The sequence below is a fragment of the Ochotona curzoniae genome, unplaced genomic scaffold (assembly GCF_017591425.1).
Source record: "Ochotona curzoniae isolate NIBS_2020 unplaced genomic scaffold, NIBS_Ocur_1.0 contig_2723, whole genome shotgun sequence".
In the NCBI taxonomy this organism is placed as follows: domain Eukaryota; kingdom Metazoa; phylum Chordata; class Mammalia; order Lagomorpha; family Ochotonidae; genus Ochotona; species Ochotona curzoniae.
Genome location: NW_024465573.1, coordinates 12,053,526 through 12,077,055, shown reverse-complemented (window position 1 = coordinate 12,077,055; position 23,530 = coordinate 12,053,526). Strand labels below are relative to the sequence as shown.

At 39.7% G+C, this 23,530-nt stretch overlaps 1 protein-coding gene across 2 annotated transcripts in view; it reads right to left on the bottom strand.

Moving 5' to 3' along the window:
* The window catches only part of DYNC2H1 (dynein cytoplasmic 2 heavy chain 1), a 251,035-nt gene extending 237,094 nt beyond the window's left edge, over positions 1–13,941 (bottom strand). For both annotated transcript variants that reach the window (XM_040976872.1, XM_040976873.1), the window contains exons 1-6: positions 13,695–13,941; positions 9,173–9,343; positions 8,692–8,827; positions 5,750–5,868; positions 4,718–4,862; positions 3,762–3,994 (exon numbers count right to left, since the gene is read on the bottom strand). In XM_040976872.1, coding sequence (XP_040832806.1) covers positions 3,762–3,994; positions 4,718–4,862; positions 5,750–5,868; positions 8,692–8,827; positions 9,173–9,343; positions 13,695–13,889 — 999 coding nt within the window. In that variant the 5' untranslated portion in view covers positions 13,890–13,941. The remainder of the gene's footprint in view (positions 1–3,761; positions 3,995–4,717; positions 4,863–5,749; positions 5,869–8,691; positions 8,828–9,172; positions 9,344–13,694) is intronic.
* Between the last annotated feature and the right edge of the window lie 9,589 nt (positions 13,942–23,530).

Sequence of the window (23,530 nt, the reverse complement as noted above, 5' to 3'; positions counted from 1 at the left end):
AAATGTAAAGATATTGGCAAGAATTTCTTTTAAAATAAACTAGGTTTCCAGAAATGAACAAACCTATAGTTCTGAGACTTGTTACTCATCAATATCAATCACATGATTATATAAGTAATTCAATACTGTGCTCAAATTTAATGAAAATATGTAGAACTAGAATACTTATAAAGTGTGTTCAAAGTTCATTTAAGAAAACTTCTCCTAATATAGTAAACAGGCTTGGTTTTTATTAAGTTTTACTTGTCATAACAATGTCACAAAAACAGTCATAACAAAAGTCATAAACAAATTACAACAAAAATGTTATAATTAAATATTAACAGCCTGATTATAGTTTTTGAACAAATGGAAAAATATGTTTACATTTTTAAAATTTACTATCAAAAGGTACCCAAAGAGATTAAGTTGGAAATATCAGCATAAATTTGGATTTAGTGCCGCAGTTGAGCGCCAGTAACATCCCTTTCTGAAGGACCAAGTCTGGGCTCGTGCTCCAACCATGTTGCCTCCAATCCAGTTTCCCCCTAAAGCACATCTTGAAAAGCATCGGGTGATGACTCAAGTACTTGCATACTTGTCACCCACATGGGAATGTGGACAGAGCCTCAGGCTCAGCCCAGCCAGTGCTGAAAATCATATTTGGAAGTTCTCTCTCCTACTCTCTCTGCCTTTTAAGTAACATGCCTTTTTTAAAAGAAATTCTGAGAATTAGGATAAATGAACATTGGCTATATGTTAAATGGTAGTAAGAGGCTAGTATCATTTTCTGGCTATGATAATGGTAATGTAGTGATGTATTTTAACTCTTTACTCTTCATCTATTTAGATGACAGAACAGAGAACTTCCATCTGCTGATTCCCTCCACAAATGGCCTCAACAGCCAGGGTTACACAGGTAGAAGCAAGAGGGCTCAAACACTAAGTCTCCTTAACGGGTGATAGGAACCCAAGCACCCGGACCACCTGCTGCATCCCAGGATGCATGAACAGAAAGCTGGATGGGAAGCAGAGTATCCAGAACTCAAATCAACACTTTGATTAACATGGTAGCACACAATGTGGCAGCTTAACTAAATGTGCCATAACACCTACCTCTGTAGTAATGTGTTAAATGTAGAAGCACATGATTTCTCCATTTAAAAAATACTGAGGGGCCTAGCGCAATGGCTCAATGACTAAATCCTAGCCTTGCAACCACCAGGATCCCAAATGAGCACCAGTTCATGTCCCAGCTGTTCTACTTCCCATCCAGCTCCCCAATTAGAGCCTGGGAAAGAATAAAAGATGGTCCAAACCATTGGGACCCTGTACCCACATGGGAGACCTGGAAGACGCTCTGGCTCCTGGCTTTAGATTGGCTCAACTCCAGCTACTGCAGCCATGTGCAGAGTGATAAGAGATATCATTATCTCTTATCTTTGATTATCCAATAAAAGAGTCTTAAAAATACTTGAGCAGAGGTTGGCATTTGCAATAGAGGATAACATGCAACTTGGGACACTTTCATCCCACTTCAGGGCACCACGGTTCAAGTCTTAGCTCTGCTCCTGATTCCAGAGTTCCTGCTACTCCAAACCCCAGGAAGCAACAGGTTATTTTTCTACTAGCTGGGATGCTGCCATCTACAGGGAAGACCGAGATGGCATTTCCAGCTCCTGGCTTCAGCTTGGCCCAGCCCCAGCTGCTGAGGGCTTTTACACAGTGAACCAATATATGGGAGCTTCTCTATGTGTCTGCCTCCCAAATAAATAAATATTTTCTAAACACAATTACCCCCAGCAAATAAAAAATAAGGCAGACAAGACAAAGTGACATGAAGTAAAAAATACCAATGACTGTTAAAACAGCGATGAATACAATCATAGATATTCACTGTACTTTTAAGCTTGTTCATATGTTTGAAATACCCCTTAATGAAAAAAGTAACAAAATAAATAAAAGAGGCTTAAAGAATATAGCTCATCTAAGAAAGGGGGAACAAGTCCACTCAGGAGGCCTTCAAATAATCTCGCTTGGCCAGTTCCTTAAAGCTCATAATGAAACCCCCAATTTATATAAATAAAGCTGCTATTTCAGATATTTCTACTGAGTACTAAGTAAAAAGCTGTTCTCCTTAAAAATAAGAACATGTCTGAGCTCTTCCATAAATGAATGATCTTTTTTACGGAAAGATCACAACTAAAAGCTTACCAGTCACATTCCAATGAAAAATGTAAGGGAACCTATCAGGATCATAACTGGTAACTCACAGACAACAGACTTGAATCAGCATTAGAGAATAGCAAAACTACAAAGGCATATGGGGGAATCAGGAGTGATCCTGACAACCTCTTAACAGGAGGTCATATTCACAAAGCAGGGGAGCGACCGCAGAGTGGAGCAGGCAGACAGGAGGAGGCTTGTATCCCAACCCTGAAGACTCCTACATCCTCACCAAGGACTATCAGTAGGAGCACCAAGGACTACATCCCAACTGCCAAGGAGACCACGGGGAATTGGAGTGCCTTCAGAGGCCGAGAACTCTGAGGTCACCCACCTCCATTTGGATCTACCACATGGGATGGAAGAAGCCCCAATCCTGCCTTGCAGGATCCAAGGTCATCAAAACAACAGCCAGGAACCCTGAGCGGTCCACAGAAACAGAAGAACAGTAAGCTTCCTTCGGGACTAGGGAGAGGAGCTTTCTCTGGTCCTTGCCTGGTTCCGACTTTGGGTCCCCACCCTCTCTTGTAATGACCATCAGGATCACTCCAGAAACCCCTCAAAACAAACAAACAAGTAAACAAATAAACTACAATAGGTAGACAGAGAACAACAAAGAAAGCTTAGAAACAGACAGGAAACGGTCAGCGGGGAGGCACTTATAACTCACTGGGTGGGACACAAAGATTAGTTACTCCTCACTAGGGTATTGAAGATTTCTCTGCACTAAAACTGTTCACCTAAACTATTGATATATGTCTTGTTATAGAGTTAGACTACCTGAAAAACAGCCAGGTTCAGCAAAATCATGCTTCAACGCTATAAACTGCTAAATACTAAAATTAAAATAGACATGAGACAGCTGAATAGTAATCTATAGCCATTTAAAGGTGTATAGAACCCAGTTGTATATAAACTAATAATTGAAATGTCAATGTAGAAATCACAGGATGTGGTTCAGAACTTGCATTCTTTTTTTTTTCTCTCTTTTAACATACTGGGTACTCAAAACCATGTAAACTAATTCCATAACGTTATAAATTGTTACTGATGTAATGTCAGCTTTTAATTGATCAGGATGATACTCTGCCGACTCAACCTTCAGACCAGAGATGGTCTCCCCAAAACACTGGTGAACTTATCTGAACAATAAAATGCTGGACTTTATGCTTGGTAGATGCTTGCAATGAAAGAATCTCAACTGAATTTGAATTGTGGTAATGCAACAAGGTAGAGGAATCCACCATGGGGGGAGTTTGGCGGGGGGTGGGGAGGGTAGTCCCAGAGCCTATAAAACTGTGTCACATGATGCAATGTAATCAATAAAAAAAAAAAAGAAAACTGTAAGGAAGTTTAAACCAGTGCTTAGTGCCAGCTTTGTACCTTGCTCTGAGACACACAGCAACCATAATTTTCTCATGTTAACTTTAATTCTTATTCTTGGCTAAAACAATAATATATAAATAGATATATTGATTGTTAATTATAAAATACATTCAGAAACAACAGAGAAGGTTTGCCTAGCACTTAAAGACAAACATCAAATAATCCGATACCTCCTCAAGACGTTTGCCAAGTTTGTCAAGTGTTTCTGGGAAGTATCTTTCACTTTTCCATGGATGAGGAACATAGCGCTGCCACACCTGACCTGTTAGATGAGTACACACCATCACCCACTGTTCACAAATAGAAGCACCAGCTTTCAGGTTCTCTTTCACAAGATAATAAGGATCTTCCCATAGGTTCAAACCTCCCAATTTTTTCTGAACAAATCTTCCAAATGAACCACCTAATAAAACACAAAGCAGAGATTTTAATAGAAACAAATTTCTTTCTAAAGAATTGCAAAATACATCATCACAACTACATGAAAATATACAAAGCAGCAAATTAGGGATCTAGGAAATAACTTATATCTACTTTTAGACTAGTACTGTTAACACTGAATACTTTTTAAAATATACATGCACACACATTAAGCTGAATTTTTACATCTCTCAATATAACACACACATGCGGTAGAAATATTTAGCCAACTTTCATCAGGGCACAGAGTTTACTGCACAAGTACAGTATTATATAAACAATTACAAACTTCTATTTGTCTTTAATCATATTACAAACAGTGCTGCAATAAATATCTTTGTACATGTACCTTCATATATTTATTTGATATTTCCTTAACAAGAATGGTATTTTCTGGAGCAAAATGCTTAATGTGGACAAGTTAGCCATGAATTTTTAAGAACTGCTACATTTATTTAAAAATAAAACTTAAATTAATTTATATATAAATACTAAGAGTCTATATAAATTTAGCTGTATTAATGACCAAATAATTTTTCACATGATTTAAGTTAACAATCATGAACAAATATTCATTTAATTCTACATGATTTACTTTCAGAATTATATTAAACTATATTAAAGAGTAATTTAATCAAAGGCTTAAAGGAAAAAAAACAACTTGAACAGACAGCCTTCTAAAATTCCGAAAATGTATTCACAGTACCTATAATATCTAAGAGATGCAGCATCCGTGATTCAGGATAATGATCATGCTCTGTCTGCCTCCACACATCATCTACTACGTCCCGAGTGGTCTCCACCAAGTCCACAACTTCTAACAAGGACAGGTTGTCAAGGTTATAAAACTCCTAAAACCAAAACGCATTCTCCTTTAAGAAAAATCATGTTAGCAAAACGTTCTCCTGTTTTTCAATTGCTATAATTGTGACAGTTGCCATATATTCTCCTTTATCTCTATCAGATGATAACTACTTAATGCAAATATACTGAAGTTCCTCCACTAACAAGCATTTTATAGAAAAATAAGAATTCTGAAGTTGATTAATTTCTTTTTCACTTTGGCGTGTTTTCCTTCAGATGTGAATTCAGAGATTTACCAATACAAATGGTCTTAGCTGCACCTACATACTCTTCACTACAGTTACGAAATAGGGCCAACAATAAAATGTATTCTATAATAATAGGACAAGGCTTATTACTTTCATTAATGGTGGTTATAACAGGAAACCCTTAAAACCATTCCAAACATTCCATTAAAAAGAAATAATACCACAAAGAAGTAAAAATTTCTAATCATTTATTCAACAGTAACGTTCGTAATCATGGTGGTTATTTTATCTTTATGTAGATATACCAAGAAATAATCAATAAAATAAGTAATACTAAGATTTCCATATCAGATTATTTCAAAATGCCAATTTGAAAAAGGTTAATATGCTATTAAAAGAGTAAACCACTTATGCATATATAGATAAACCTGTTAAGATACTACAATTGACTTTTGACCATGTACCTGTATAAAAATAACTTCACTTTGATAAAAAAAATTAGTGATTATAACTTAAATGTTTTTTAAGTTTTGAATTTATAAACTGTACTCATTTGAAGTGTATTTCGTAAGTATCAACTTTTCTACATTGGAAGGATGTACTCATCTTTGTTCACTACCAAGATTTTAAAGCTGAATCCTTAAGTACTTTTATGAGAATCCGAAATATAACTGTGAATCACATACTCTTGCAATTGTTTCAAATAATTCTTTAAAGTAACTTGCTCTTTCTTTACTAATCTGTTTATTTCCACGATGAGCTTGTTCTATCCAAAACTGGAACTCATCACTCGGTGTAAGAATACCTGTATGTGTGAAGGAGGGAAAAAAGAATAATTACCAGAAAGAAATACAAAGCCAAAAATTATTGGGTTTACTTGTTGATTTTCATTATTTCTGCATGCATGCATATTTCCTATATTCTTGAAAACATCGAGTTTTATAACTTCCACAAACATTCTTATTTGAATCTACTAGAAAAAGTAACAGAGTCCCTAATTTTTACTTTACATCAAATTTGTGCTTCAGCATGATTCCTGCATGCTTTTTAAGTCATTAAAAACACAAGGTTTTCCTAAATCCAGCTGCAACACCACTCATGATATTAAATATAACTCAAATGAAATAAATATAATCTGTGCTCGCTTTGGCAGAACATATAAACTGGAATGAAATAAACACAATCATAACATTTAATCATGAAAATTCAATTTAATTTCAAAATATAAGCAAATTAAAATACAATTATTCTTTTTAGATTTATTTTACTGTTATTGGAAAGTCAGATATACAGAGATGAGGAGAGATAAAGATCTTCTATCTACTAATTTACTCTCTAAGCAGCCACAACAGCTGGAACTATGCCGATCCAAAGCCAGGAGCCTGGAGCCTCTTTCGGGTCTCCCATGCAGATGCAAGGTCCTAAGGCTTTGGGCCCTCTTCGACTGCTTTCCCAGGCCACAAGCAGGGAGTTGGATGGGAAGTGGGGCTGCTGGTATTAGAACTAGCACCCATATGGGATCCTGGCGTGTGCAATGCAAGGACTTTAGCTGCCAGGCTATCGTGCCGGGCACACGAACTATTTTTAAATTTGCTTTTTAATTTCCCAATTAATTAATATTTGGATGCTCTACCACATACTGTAAATAAATGTACTATTCTGTCACCGCCCAGCAGCAACACTAGAAAGACCAGGCACACTCTTGAGGGTCTGGGAAAAGCCGGAATCGCAACCGGACCCCTCACTGGCAAAAGCGGCTGCATTTAAATCCTTATCTCTGCTGCTCCTGTCCCCATTGGTCTAAGCTTTCCTCCCCGCTTCTCCAGCCCTCTTTTTGCCACCCTTCCTCCCATATTTCTTCACATACTTTCTACTGAATTTCTCCATTCTTGTCCCCGTCTCTCCGTACTGCTTTTAACTGCTTCTGTTTGTATCCCTCTTTTCCAGACCTCTCCGCCACCCTTCTTCCTGCCCATCCTTCTCCTCATCCTGTCTTTCTCCGTCGTCATCTGTCTGTCTGTCTGTCCCCCCATCCGTCCATGGTCTGTCGTCAGTTGTTCCCGCCTAGCCTTTACCAGCTACTTTTATATCATTCTCCACCAATCACTTCTCCCCATGGATCCACTTGGCGCTACGTGATAGACCAGTAGCAATGACATAATCATAGCGAGGGCATTAACCTATCCCTGTGACTTGCTGGCAAGACCAACTCTGCCTCCTGGCCCTGGGCCAGCCACAATCTTGCAATGCCCCTCTCAATCCCGGAGCGGCGTCAGCACCCAGCTCCCCACACTATTCTCCTAATGTAGAAGGGATTCAAAAAGCATCTAAATCATTACTTAATCAAAATATAAAACTACTCATATTTTAACTATATATTTAATAATATATATCAAAAATTGTGAGAATGTGATAAATTCTTTATTAATTGCTCATATGAATAATAGTTATGATTGAATTATAATTAGATTCACATTAAAATATTTTAAGATAAAAATGTATGCTTAATGTTATTATACACCATTAAATTCAGGTCCCCAATACCTGCATATTCTGAAATACAACAGCAAAAAAAGTTTCATCCTGATATGGTTTTCCTATGTTGTACTCTAAACAGATACCTTTCTTGCTGTCTGCTTAGTAACTCATTTTTATGTTTTTTTTAATTACACTATTCGAAATGTCCCTAACGTATATTACTAACTCGCTACACAGAGCTCCTAAGCACAAGAAGGTTGTAACATGCATTACAGCGAAAATGCATGCATTAGAAAAGCTTCATGCAAGCGTAAGTTACAGAGCTATAGGCTGTGAAGTGCGTGTTAATTCATCAATAACATAAATTGGAATATCTTTAAATAGACACACAGAATAGCCAGGGTTATTTACTGAGGCAATGCTGTGATCACAGGTTTAAAAGATCCTCACTCTGCATTTTACCTAAGAGTAATAGTTCAGTGTTCTCTCACTCAGTGTTCACTACACACAACCTCTGTGAATAATGAGGATCAATCATACCTTCCTATCCCAACGAATCACACTTTGTTAAAGATTACATTTTCCTCTTGTCTATATCCAAATAAACCTATTCATTAAAACAAATTTAAAAATGCCCAAAGAAATTCCAATAGCATGGAAAAGAAACTGAAGAAATATGTTTACTTCTGATTGTGCCAATGAAACAACCATTTTGAACTTTGATTACTTATGTCATAAAACTACTTTGACAAGTGACATAAAATACTACATATTTTATAATATTTTGGGCAAGCATGGTGGCACAGCAAGCTAATCTTCTACCTACAGTGCCAGTATCGTATATCTGTGCCAGTAGGAGTCCCAATTATTCCACTGCTGATACAGCTTCCTGCTAATGACCTGGGAAAGCAGCAGAAAATGGCTCAAGCCTTAGACTCTGCACCCATGTGGGAGACCTGGAAGAAGCTCCTGGTTCCTAGCTTCACACCAGCCAAGCTCCATTAGTGAACTGGCAGTTGGAAGATCTCTCTTTCTGTCTCTCCCTCTCTTTCTGTAACTCTGACTTCTAAGTAAGATGAATTTTAAAAAAAATGCAGAGTAAAGATTACATGGAAAACACTTTGAAACAAACTATATATGTTTTATATACCTCTTGTGTCATCTTCCTTAACTTTCAATTTTGACAAGTGTGCGTCTGATCTTCGGAGAACTATTCCCAATCCAGCTTCCAACTCACTCAAAAGATTCTGAAGTTTGGGATCAAAGTTTTGACTCCATTCTTGGTCCTAAAAAAAAAAAAGGATAAGAGCAATTATTGATTAAAACAAACCTTGTCGATCAGATTTCCTAAAACACTGGCCATAGAATATAATAAAAGTGAGTAAAAAGTCTTCCCAACAATTAAAAGTTTATAAAGATCATTTAGTGTAGAAATGTAAGCCTTTTTGCACTTTTATCTAATTTGTCAACAAAATCTAAAATATAGCTCATAATGACAGTAAGTAAAACCTAAAATACAGCTGATATTGACAATGAGTAAAACAATAAACATTAGATTTTGGTCTAGGAAAAGCTTTATTCAAATGCCAAAGCTGAGGGAAAAAAATGATGCTACAAGCTACTTTGCTCACCTTCAACAACATTGGTGCAAATACTTGTCGTACTGCTTGGTAAAGGGAATTTATAGGTGACTCTAGCATAGATGACACGAGAATATTATTATGTAGATTCTCATCTGTAATAACTTCAGGTCGCAGCTTGAAAAACACCAGCACTTTTTCTTTTGTGTCACCAACATCAATCTAAAATGATAAACAAATGATTATTAGCGCTATCCTCAAAAATTTACTATTCAAAAGTATATCTTTGTAAAACATGAAATTACTATATTACCCTGGAAAATGATATTTTAAAATGCATATATTAAAATATACTTGATAATTTAAAATCTACCACTGCTTCCAAAGAAAACGGTACCTGAGTTAAAAATATAGGCATATGGGTCCGGCACGGTACCCTAGCAGCTGAAGTACTTACCTTGGCACACACTGGGATCCCATATGGGAACAGGTTTGTGTCCCAGAGGCCCACTTCCCATCCAGCTCCCTGACTGTAGCCTGGGAAAGCAGTTGAGGATGGCACAGAAATTGGGACCCTGCACCCATGTGAGAGGCCTGGAAGAAACTCCTGGCTCCTGACTTCAGCTCAGCTCACCTCCGGCCACTGCAGTAACTTGGGGAGTGAATCAGCGGATGCAAGATCTTCCTCTCTGTCTCTCCTCCTCTCTGTATATCTGACTTTCCAAAAAAAAAAGTAAAAATCTTTAAATTAAAAGCTTTTTTGGTAACTGGCTTATGAACAAAAAGTACTATCAGTTGTTGACAAACACATCTAATCATTCATTCTACTGTGCCCAAATGAACACCACAGATTAAAGCTAGATGACCCAGGTTTGTGTCCTGATTGCCCCATTTCCTATCCAGCTCCCTGCTTGTGGCCTGGGAAAGCAGTTGAGGACAGCCCAAAGCCTTAGGACTCTCCACCTGCATGGGACACCTGGAAGAAGCTCCTGGCTCCTGGCCCCTGGCTCCCAGCTCTTGTCTTCAGATTGGTCAACTCCAGCCCTTTCAGCAATCTGGGGAGTGAATGAGCAGACGAAGACTTCTCCCTTAGACTATCTGACCCTCTGTAGCTCTGCCTTTTTGATAAAAATAAATAAATCTTTTTTCATTTTGTTTTGTTTTGTTTCATTTTGTTTTTTAAGATTTTAAGATCCTGGGGTGGGGATCAGGGCGAGCCTAGTAGGGGTTCTGCAGAGGCTCCCCTGCCAGGCCAGTACTCCAGCTAGTAAGCATGAGAGCTTGGGGTGGACCAGGCTGAGCACAGCTAAAAGGTCCATTGGTTTGCACATGAGCTGGGTTGGGGGAGAGCCAGGCTGTGATAACTGACTATATCCAATTGTGAATAAATGAGCCAGAGTAAGTGTAGGTTGGTGGGGCACCCTGACCAAGTGACTGCAACCACCAGTATGTGTGTAGGCTGATAGGGGTGACCGTCTAGAGTCAGACCCCGCACTGGCTGGCACACACAGGAGTCAGGTCTAGGGTCACCTTGGTAAGGTTCCTTTGAAGAACCCCCACACAGGGCCACTGATCTCAAAAATCCAACCTTGGAGTTTTGTGGACTGACTATGGAGTGCATGTGCCAGAACTTGGTCTCCTCGGTTGCTGAATCCTGTGCAGTCGATGGCATGCCCAGATCCACGAGGGAGGACTGTAGAGCATGTCTAGGACCATGGCAGAGGATGGAGGACAGAACAAACTGGACAACTCTCTCAGCCAAGCTTTGACAGCAAGTATCTGGCCAAGTGGAGACTCTAAGGTGGACTGTATCAGCCAATGGACCTTGGAAAAATTTCCTCAACTTTGAAGCAACAAAATCATCAGTATCTCAGAACTATCAAAACTATTTCAGCTGTGCCCTTGGAACATGCTCCACATTCGGGATGCTAGGAGGATGTCTTCCCCCATCCCCAGGTACTGATGCAGTCCTTCCCTCTCTCCTGTTTTATCGTGATATAGGAAGAGGAAAAAAAAATTAGAAGCAAATATCTCATCCACTTTCCCCCATTCTTTGACCCTTCTCACCCTAATCAGTGGTCCATATGGGATTACATCTTTCTCAACTATATAAACATCATCAAAAATTAAAAAAAAAAAGAATGAAGCAATTTTCCCCAAATCTCATACCTGCCTCCAACTCATCATTTAAATCTGATACCAAGGGTCATTATTCCAGACAGGTTTGCCCTCTCCCATTTGCTTTCAAATCTCCATCGCAACCTCCCAAGGCTACTTTTTATACTAGCAATGTTATTTTTACAGTAACAGTTCTTAACAAATTAATGTTATTTTTAAAAATCATATGTTTAGTCAATCTCTATCTACCCCAACATCACTCCTTGAAGACTAGAACCCCACTGTGTTCATGGTTTTAGCCCCAGAACTCAGAAAATTGCCACATCCAGAGGTGGTATTTTCAGGAAATATTTGTTGACTTATTAATTTCTTAAATCATACTCTCAGATATCCAAAGTACAACCTAACCCAAAACATTAGAAATGTAACTACAAATCTATAATGTAGTATATGCTTAAAGGTCACAGACATGCTGTTAGAATCTACTAGCAACAACTTTAAAAATTGTAGCTCCAACCTTACTTTTTTTAAAAGTTCTTTTTATTTCTTTCTTTATTTTATTAGCTAAAAGGCAGAGAGGAATAGAAGCGGTCACTGCTTTCTTCCCAAGCTTTCAGTGGCATTCAGAACAGCACCTGCTGAATGTTTAATCAGGAAGGCGGATTTAGGGAATGCTGCTCAGACACTACCCAGAGAGCAGCAGAAGAATTAACACTTAGGCTGAAACTTGTGTTCCTTAATTCCCTTGGTCATAATATGGAAACAAGAACAGTTCCTACCTTATAGTGTTGATTTGGACACTAAGTGCACCAATACATGTGAAGTACTTTGAATAGTAGCTAACAGTGTAAACTGACAATAGATGCTAACTTATGACTGCCTACCCCTTTTATTTCCCCTTACATGCCATGGTAAGTACCTTGCAAAGGGCCAGCTCTGTGGCATAACGAGCAAAGCCATTGACTGTGACATCAACAACCCACATGAGCACGTATTTTTGCCCTGGTTGTTCCACTTTCAATCTAGCTCCCTGCTAGAAACTAGTGAAAGATGGCCCACCTGTTTGGGCCCCTGCATCTATGTGGGAGACCCAGAAGAAGCTCCTAGTTTCTGGCTCCCATCTTCAAACTGACCCAGTTCCAGCCATTGCAGCCACTGGGGGAATGAACCAGCAGATGGAATGCCTCTATCCATCTCTCTGCTTCTCTCTCTGTAAATCTGCCGTTCAAACCAAAATGAATAAGGCAGAGAATCTCTCTATGCCATATTTATTTTCTAAGTCTCTTGCATACATAGTTTGAAATTAACATTTATCAAATAGAATTTAAATGAACCCAAGAATAGAAATTGATAGTAAATGAATCAAATTTCCTTAAAAATGCAACAAAAAACTAGCCTACTGTTCTATATCCTGCTAGAGTAAAGGGTAAGAGTGAACACAAAAGGCGTCAAAATTGTGGCAAAGCGAGTTAAGCCACCGCTTGCAATGCCAGCAGCCATGAGATGCTGGTTAGAATCCCAGCTATTGCACATCTGATCCAGCTCCCCCTTAATAGCCTAGAATATCACAAGATGGCACAAGTGCTCGGCCCCTGTCACCCACCCAGGAGACCCAGAAGATCACAGGGCTTCTGACTTCCGGCTTCTCCTGACCAAGCCCTGAAGTTGCAGCTATTTGGGGAGTGAACCAGTGAATGGAAGACAGTCTGTTTATCCCTAGTCTCTATAACTCTTTGAAATAAAGGGAGGGGCGGAACACAAGAGGAAACATTGAAAATGCATCTGTGCCTGTTCATTCACTGAGGCCCCTTTCATATGCCAGGCAATTTTTTTTTTCATTATTTCACTTTGGGGTTTTATATATCAGTGCTGACTGGTAATGCAACCATTTATTAAGCAATCCTGCCAGCGGCGGGAGCAGTGCAGTAAGTCAAAACATCACGTCATAATCCAAGAAAAAAAATTCAAACTTTATTTTGGAATGTATTTATTTTGGGATGTATCATATCTTAAAGATTTCAATTCCTAACTTTTAGAACCACTTTATATCCCCCAAAAAGTACACTAGAATTTACCTCAAAAAAACCTCCGAAAGAGCGAAAGCAAGTTAAAAATTACTAAATACAGTAAATGGTTAGTTATAATCTATCTGTAGACCTTTATTAGTTTTTTTGTTTGTTTGTTGTTTGGTTTTGTTTTTGTTTTTCTTTCCCTTTTTACTAGAAGCGAATATAATTTTTCGCCAAGAGTGTGACCAGTGTTTCGCCAGGTGAGATGCAAGCTTGGAAAATAACTCTTGGATGCAGGAGGCCAGTTAAGCTGTGGTCAACGCACAGGAGGTGGAGACAGTCTCCGGCCGCGGAGGAGGACCCGCGGGTTAGGCTCGGTGACCGACCACCCTCTGGCGGGGCCGGGGACCCTAAGGGAGGTCGGGCAAGGGTGCAAGGGACCCTACCGTGTTGGACAAGGACAGTCCAGAGTCGGATCGCTGCACCCTGAGGAGCATCTGGTTCCCGTCATCCAAAAAGTTGTTGATTTCCACAGAGTTGTACAGCAGCGGCTGGTCCCAAGGTTCCGACATTAGCCCGAAGTAATTCTGAGTAGTGGTGAAGATAAACACCTTCCGAACGTCCCCGATTCCGCCCGCCATGATTTCTGGAGGAAAACAAAAAGGGGGAGAACGGGAGAGAGAGAGAAAGCAGACACCAGCAGGCAAGCTTTACAAGGGCTGGCGCCGCGCAAACCCGTAGCCTGCTGGCGGAACGGCGCTGCCTCCCGGTTGCCACGGCCGGTCGCTATGGCGACGGCGAGCTGCGGCGACGACGCACAGCGAACGTTACCTTGTCGGACACGCGCACGTAACGCTCTGAGAGGCGATCGACTACCTCGGCGTTCCACAGCTGCTGCTCGCGGTCATCGATTGTGAGCGATGCGTGCCAGTGCGGACGCAAAGCATCTTTTTTTGTTGTTGTTCTTACCGAGTTCTTGTTACTCATAGTCAGAAGACATGTCTACCTTTCAAGAGCAGCAGTGTGACCTGAACTTAGGAGAGCTGGAGTCAGTGCGCCGTCTCACCTGAAAAGCATTTACAAAGCACTGCTATCAGCCTGAAGGTCTACATCTGTAAAATAAGAACATACAATCAAGGTTGTAGTGAGGATTTTTAAATCCCTACATAAACATTGCTTTTTAGGGAGACTGACAGAGTATTTGATACCAGATTAATCCTTTCTGAGCTGGACAGATTTGAGCTACTATTCAAAGGCAAATTCTACTTGTACTGTCAATAACAACCACCTCCTAAAATTATATATATACATATATATATTTAGAATTAAAAAGTCCTTTTATCATCGGGGCACACTAATTAAGCTGTGGGAATAAGAACTAATAAAGTTTTTCTGAATTTTGAAGGTAAATGAATCATAGTCTCATGAAATATCCAAGAGATATTCATTGAACGGGATAAATTCAAACAGAAACACAGGGTGACTCTAATAGTTAAAAAGATTCTGCAAGTAAAAAATGACTAAAATGGTACGGATATTTTTCTTTTCCTGCAGAGGGTGTTATCTCCCTTCCCAAGCCCCCCAGGAAGTCTCCATTAGCTACAGGTGCTTCTCCAAGTTGGCTGGTGAAGATGCAGGGAATTTCTGAATTCAACTCCCATAGCAGCTTGGTAAATAAAAAGGTGACACCTTAGGAACATGAGTGTGGGAACAGCTGAGGTCCTGGCAATGTCATGCTACTTCGGAAGGTGTAGAACTCTTGAGCAGGCTTTGGGAGTGTTAGCATTGAGTTTAACCCAGATCTCAGGAAGCATGGACGCTCCACCAACAGAGTGGCAGCTTTGTGTATCCTCATTGCTATGCCTGCAGAATTGGACATCAGTAGATATGAGACTTCAATTAGAAGCAAGATAACTACCGTATACTTCTGAAGCTTACAATAAAGAAGAAGGAAAATCTCGGAGATTCAGTTACTTAAACAGGCCACAGAGATGGTAAGTGCTAAACCAAGAGTCATAGAAAAAAATCCAAGCCATTTTTTACATTCTCTATCATAGTTGTAAACATCTTGCTCTCCACCAAAATCCATTCTTCCTGGCCTGGCTGAAAAGGGTGGCTCCCCTAGTGTGGCCATGAGGCTAATGTGTATCAGCGAAGTGTGAACAGAAGCAATGCATTCCACTTACAGGGAAAATTTTTAAAGAAATGAGTTTTTCTTTTGCTTTTTGCCAAGGAGATACAAAACAATAAGTGATGGTAAAACCACATGCCTGCACACACGAGTAGGATCCTGGGCCCTTGAATCATTGTGTTTAATAAAGTTAGAAGTTATTATACAAGCAAGAAATAACCTTGTTGTCCTTAAGTCATTATACATTAACAGAAGTGTTTTTATATTATGTGAGGCTACTCTGATTTAAAGAGAAACTGGTATACAAAATGTACTGCTTTTTAAAAAAACATTAATGTGAGATATTACCACATGGCAAGCAGGCTGGATTGAAAACAAGTGATATGCATTAGAAGGCAAAACATAGTCTTTTTAGGCTATTTCCTAATGTGGTTTCATATTGGCATTGCCCAAAATTTCTGGTAAGAACCTCTTTTTTTGCATTTTAAAAGTAGGGAAATTGGCAGAGGTAGATCTAGCTGCTGGTTCACTCCCAGAGGCTTTCTTTTTTTTTTTTTTAAGATTTATTTATTTATTGGAAAGTCAGATATACAGAGAGGATATACAGAGAGGATAGACAGAGAGGAAGATCTTCCGTCCGATGATTCACTCCCCAAGTGAGCGCAACGGTTGAAGCTGTTCTCGGCTGCTTTCCCAGGCCACAAGCAGGGAGCTGGATGGGAAGTGGAGCTGCCGGGATTAGAACTAGCGCCCATATGGGATCCTGGCGCATTTAAGGCGAGGACTTTAGCCGCTAAGCCACGCCGCCGGGCCCCCAAGAGGCTTTCAATAGCCAAGGCTGAAGTCAGGAGACAGGAACTCAGCTGGGGTTGCCCTACATACCTGAACCTGCATGTGCTGTTTCCAGAGTAGGCAGCTGAATTAAAAGTGCAAGAGCCAATACTTGAACCAAGCATCTTAATAAAGGATGCTGATGTCCCCCACCCCGCCCCGCCCGCCCGGCATCCTAACTGCTGTACCAACTGCCTGTTGCTGAGAATTTGTTTTATTTTTATTTGAAAGGCACTGTTAGGGAGAGATGCAGAGGTCTAACATCCAGTGGCTCAAGCCACAAATGGCTACAGTGGCCCAGAGCTGGGCCAGAATGAAACCAGGAACCAAGGACTTGATCCAAGTCTCCAATGATATATATGTAGGATACCAAGAACATAGGTCATCTTCTGCTGCTTCCCCTGGCAAACTATCAGAGAGCTGGATGGGAAGTGGAGCAGCTTAGATTCTCACCAGCACCCATATGGAATGCCAATGCCACAGGTAGAGGCCTATCTAGTTATGCCACAGCTCCAGCCGCACTGAGGATTTCAAACTCAAAAAAGTGTTTGATTCCAGGGGTTGGTGCAATGTCTCTATTGACTAATCGTCTACCTGCAGGTGTTGGCATATATCACATATGGACACTGATTCATGTTCCAGCTGTTTTCACATCCAATCCAGCCCCCTATTTATGGCCTGGGAAAGCAGTGCAGGATCATCCAAAGCGTTGGGACCCTGCACCAGTGTAGGAGATCTGGAAGAAGCTCCTGGCTTCAGATTGGCTCAGCTTTGGCAATTGAAGCCACTAAGGGAGTAAACCAGCACAAAGAAAATCTTTATCATTGCCTCTCATCTGTGTAAATCTCCCTTTCCAATAAAAATAAATAAATCTTTTAAAATTATGAAAAAATAAAATGTGTTTGCTTTTATTGGAAATAGGTTTTTAAGACAGAAAGATCGTCCATGTAGAGAGAAAGCTCCTATTTCCTGGTTCACTCTTTCAATGCTACAAAGGCAAAAGCTAAGATCTTAGAACTCAATCCAGATGTCCCAAGTGACAGGAACCCAGTCACTTGAACAATCACTGCTGCTTTCCAAGATTTGCATTATCAAGATATTCAAATCAGGAGCAGAGCCCAGTAACTAGCCCAGCCTCTAATATGGAACCCTGGCATCATAACTATGCCAGGGTTATGATAGCTATGCCAACCACCTGTCACATCAAGGCTATCCTTAAAGTAAAACTGTATTTATTTATTTAAAAATCAGAGTCATTGAATGAAGAGCAGAGTAAGAGATATCTTCCATTCATTGTCTCACTCCCCAAATGGCCACTATGGCCAGGGCTCAGCGAGGCCAGCAGCAGGAGCATGAAACCTCAGCCAGGTCACTTCCATGGTGACAAGGACCCAGGCATGGCAGTCATCTTCTGCTGCTTTTCCAGCTGCATCAGCAGGGAGCTGGAGAGCAGGTGGAGCAGTACTCATTTGGTTGCTGGCATCACAGGCAGAGAGTTAACCCACTGCATCACAACACAGCTATTCCTTGCCCCCAGTTAATGTATGAATGTGAAAAACAGATGATAACTAGAACAGTTTGGTACCCATCCTTGGTATATGCCAAAGTGCCAACGGCTGGAGTCACTATTTGTTTTCCATTGCTGCTTAAGAAATTAGTATAAACATAATAGTTTAAAAATGATTCTAGGTTATTAGCAAGTTGTCATAAAGGTTAAGGGGCTAGGCCGCTGGGTTCCCTGCGAAGCCTTAAATCAATATGCAAACCCACCTGTATTCTCATTGGAATTCTCTTCCCACTCAAGACTGAAGTCCTGGCTCGCATTGTGGCATAGCAGTAAAGCCACTGGCTGTGATGCCAGCCGCCCAGTGAGCACTGATTGATTCCCAACTGCTTCACTTCACACTGAGAAAAGCAATGGAAATAGCAATGGATAATAACCTAAGTGCTTGGGCCCCTGCACTCATGTAGGAGACATGGAAGTAATGTCTAAGTGGTTTAAACGTCTTTCTCTCTGCCTTTCAAATGCATATTTTTTAAAGAGTAAAGGATTTTGTTAAAGCATGCCAAATTAAAACAAAATTTCAACATCCAGTGTTCAACTCAAAATACTTAAATATATTTACCTATGCATATTTTGCTGTCTATATTCAATAAAAAGATTTAATTTCACATTTATTTTGTTTCCATCAGTGAGGTTTTGTTAACCATAGTTGCAGGTTGAATAGCAATCCAATTCTTTCACAGCGTTCCTCACCCCATTATCTTACATCTGGTCATTTTATTAATGTACCAGACCTACTATGCTGTAAGGGTGCATTCATAACACTTTCTAACGAAGTTCATTGCACCTACATCCCTTTATGTGATGATCACTTTTCAGATAAAGACATAGCTTTTAATTTAGCCTTTCAAGATATGAAGTGCACTAGTGAAATTAGTGTGCTGCAGTGCTTCATATGAAAAATCTCAGAACACAGCCACAGTTATTCTTTTCCTTGTTGAGATGCTAATTATACTTATGAATGCTCTGATGCTGCTTTCTTCACTGTGCGCATGATCCAACTTCTCATTTATCTGCAAGAAAGTCTGGTTTTAACACTGAGTGCCCTTTAATAGCATTTAAAAAAATACATAAGCCCTGACGTAAAATATTTAAGGAAAAAGCCCTTTTAAAATCATTATGATCACTTAAGCAGCTATTTTGAGTGTTTTATTCAATTTGTTTCTAATTTTATGATTACTTAATAATGGGCAATTAAGTCAGAGCTTCCTTCTTCATAGCCTAGCATCTTTTTCTGGGTAGATTCTGTGAAAAAAAAAAAAAAGATTCTGACTTCACAGCCTGTTGCTATGAGAATAGAACATCAAAAATTTATCAGTGTCAGCTTACTCAGCAGGGTAGCTAAGAATAAATTTAAAGGAAAGGAGGCCAAGATACAATTCCTTTTTTTTTTCAAGCACTGACTTGGCACTCTTTATAACCAAAGAGATTGAATCAGATAAGGAATTTAAGATTTTTACGCCATTGAAAATGTTACTGAACTTACTGAGAGTTCTTCCTGTCATGTGTTCTTGCTAGGAATGGGCTGTGAAGTCAATGGAGATACATTTTGAGTTCTTTATTAGAGAAAAGAGAAAACTCCATGCTTTCCACATGTGGCACAATTGTTTCCATCCAGTTCAAATGCTCATCCCATCCCACTCTCATTCAGTAACCTATAGGAAGTAATCTGAGTTTCCTCATGGAAGAAATTGTGGGAGCTGGAAGGCTGGTTTAAGACTCAAAGTCTTGTCCAGTTGGACATGGTGTCTGTAACAATATAATTACTTCAATATCTTAGTTTGCTTTCTGATATGTGGGAATTTGCTTTTAGGTTCTGATTCCAAATTTCACAATCTTACTCTTTATATAATCTCGAGAAATACCGTCTTTGCTTTTTCATGCCTATGACCCGTTTTTTTCTCAGCTTGATGGTTATTGTGAAGCTGTCTGAAACAATCCATTTGGATGGCATGGTAACCCTTAATCTAATCTTTGACCAAAGATTTGCTACTTTTAATTTTTTTTTTAAACTGAGTTATCTTCAGCCTAGTGTGATGGCTCAATGGCTAAATTCTTGCCTTGTCAGTCCATTGGAGCCTACAGAGGACACCTGGTACCACAACAGAGGACCCTAAGGTAGACTATGGATTAAGGTGGCCAGTGGATTCTGGAGAGATTTCATCATGCTTGGAATGGTGAGTCTGGCAGCAATTCAGAACTGTTGAACTATTGAAACCACTTAAGCAGTGCCCTCGGAGCATGCCCCATGTCAGGGACCCTGGGATGGGGTGGGAGGTTGGGTGGGACTTGTCCCTTTGTCTCCCTCCATAACCCAGATGCAGTGGTCTTACCCACTTTCCTGTAACTCTTGACCCTTTGTAAAGTTTGTCAAAATTAACAAAACTAAAATAAAATAAAAAGCTGCAAATAATCGAAAAAAAAATCATCCTTGCCTTGTAACACACCAGGATCCTACATGGGCACCATCATGTCCTGGCTGTACACTTCCCATCCAGCTCCCTGCTTATGGCCTGGGAAAACACTCAAGGACGGCCATGGGAGACCCAGAAGCTCCGGGCTCTGGGCTTTGGATCAGCCTAGCTCCAGCCATTGAAGCCACTTGGGAAGTGAACCAACAGAAGGAAGATTTTTTCTGTCTCTTTCTCTCTGTAAATCTGCCTATCCAACAAAAATAAATGAATCTTTAAAAAAAACAAAACTAAGATATCTTATGTTGCTTTGTCACTTAAAACTTTCTCCCAACTTATCTCTTACATGGGATTTAGAAGCAATGAGCTTCCCTACCTCTAAAAGGCCTTTGATCTCTAAAATTCCTTAGCATGCTTTTGTACCTTCTAGCAAGCCAACTAAGTCTCAGATGAACACTCCCCTTCCTGGACTGCCTTGCTAAAGTCAGATGATTGTGGCCAACACACAGAATCTCCCTCTGCCCTTCACTGAGGTAGGTTCTTGAGGGTTTCCTTGTCTATCTTCTTCTCACTGGGGCCCGTTTCAATGGATATCATACTAAGTGACACTAGACACCAGGGTTCTCCACATAACCAAGCTGATAACCTTGTTTTTGGTTGCCTGCCACATGACCACTAATTCTATGTAGCATAAGTTTCTGTATGGCAGAATACCCTTAGTGTTGTTTTTCCAAATATGTTTACCACTTCCCCATATCTCAAATATGATAGTACAAAACTAGGACACAGTAAACTCTGTGCTCTTTTTAAAGACAAGAATGTTCATATAACTTACTTTGAGTTTTGAACTATATGTAGAAGTGAAAATTAGATATGCACCCTAAATGCCAGTGTTTTACAACTATAGTTTTTTCTCACTACTGAGGTAATTATGAAAGTATAGGTCAGGATCAAGTTCTTATCAGCCTAGCTGTTAGAGTAACTATGGTAAGTATAATCTTGATGGATCTACCTTGTACATAAAAAGGTTGTTAGGATATGATATTGATATTTTATGCTATTTGTTATTGTAATTCAGCCTAACTCTGAACTATGCATTCAAGGTATGACAAATGTTACAACAGACAACTGTAATATTTCAGTGGCTTAACAAGAATTTTATTTCTTCATTTGACAGTTCAGTGTGGTATCTGGCAGGTACTCACTCATAACATATATTTCCAACAATCAGCCAACATTACTTAATCTTATCATATTATTAACTAAGCTCCCTCATAGGGAGTGGCAAAATACTAAAATGTGTGAGTTAAGAGAGATTTTTGCAGCCATCTTTGGAAAATACAACCTGCCTAAGTGAGTTATAAGAACAATCTCATGCGTGGCATTATCGTCCCTTGAATACAGTTCTGAAACACTTCATGTACTTGGAATAAAATGTTAGCCCAAACCTATACTGGAGTAGGCCATTTTTAGTCTTTATTTGATGTTCTTCGACATAGGATGGTTCTATATTCCTGCCCATATGATCTCAGGTGTAGCCACATGATTTAAATCAGACACCTGTGACTTCAGGCAAAACCTTTAACAGTCAACATGGGATTTGCCATGTTTTTCTTTACCTTTGGTCACAATGATGAGCATTGCTCAAACCATAAATAAATAAATAAATGACTACTACTTTAGTCTGGGTCACTGAGCCAACCAGAGCTGCAACCACAATCCTACAATCAGGATCCAGGGTTACATGGCATGGATCACAGAATTCTGGATCTTTCAGCCTAAAATGCCAGGGGCTTTTATAAACTAAACTGAAATACCGTAATAGAAAGTCCTATCTTTATCACCAGTCCTAATTTTCTTGTGGATTTTTCCTTCTCTGGGTTATATGGGTGGAAGTATTTTAGAGAGTTTTTATCTAAAGGGAAAAACTCTAATTAGTTTATCTAATATTAACTTAGGAGGAAAACATTAACAACACATATGGTTCACCATAAATCACATAATGTGTATGTTTCGTGTTTTTTTAGCAATTCATGGAGGATTATTTTAAAGAGGCATTAAGAAAAGTAGCGGGCATGCAACAGCTAAGATGCTTCTAGACTCCACATTGGAGCAAATGGGTTAAGTCCTGGCTTCACTTCGAATTCGAGCTTCTTTTTGATACACATCAAAACCAGCCAGTGATGCCTAAACTATTTGGATCCCTGTAAACCATGTGAAAGACCTGAATTGAGTTTGGGGCACCTGGCCATGGCTCCCTCTGTTGAGGAATACACCAGTGGATGGACAAGCCATCTCCTCCTGCCTTTCAGATAAAAATAAGCAAACAATTTTTTAAAAGATTTTATTTTTATTTCAATGGCACAGTAACAGAGAGAGAAAGAGAGAAATCTTTTATTTGCTGGTTCACTTCCCAAATGGCAGCAATGGTCACAGCTGGGCTGGTCTGAAGCCAAGAGAACCTTTTGGATCTCCCAAATGGATTCAGGTGCTCAGCCACTTAGGCCATCCTCTGCTGCTTTCCCTGGCCATTAGCAGGGAACTGGATTAGAAAATGGAGCAGCGGGAACTAGAAGTAGCACTCATATGGGATGCTGGCATTAAAGGTGAAGACTTAACCTTCTATGCTATAGCACTAGCATCATACAGTTTAAAACATCTTTAAAAAGGAAAAATATATATATTGAATATGCAAGCCAGCACATCTTAGGATACCACTTTTGATACCATGATACAGATATAACTGTTTTTAAAAGACTTTTTATGACTTTGCTGTATAACTCTGAAAAGAAAAAGGATGTGTTTGACCAAGGTATCACATGTATGGTGCATCCATGCTTTTTTAATTTAATTTTTTTAAGATTTATTGTATTGGAAAGTCAGATATACAGAGAGGAAAATCTTTCGTCTACTGATTCACTCCCCAAACGCCGCAACAGCTGGAGCTAAGCTGATCCCAAGCCAAAAGCCTGAAGCTTCTTCTGGGTCTCCCACACAGGTGCAGGGTCCCAAGGCTTTGGGCCATTCTTGACTGCTTTCCCAGGCTACAGGCAGGGAGGTGGATGGGAAGTGGGGCTGCTGGGACATGAATCTGCACCCATATGGGATCCCAGCACATGCAAGCCACTAGGCCATGGCACCATGCCTCCTAAGGTTACTTATCCACTCTGTTCTTGTAACTGGTTACCATTGACTTGTGTCTTTTTACATTCTTTTGTACATTGTGGAGTAACATGAGAGATGAGCCTTTCCTAAAGTTACTCAATGTCATTTTTGCACCTGAAACCAGATCACCTGAGTTTTTCCTGAAAGTAAATACTTCCCTTCCTTTCTTCCATTATTTCT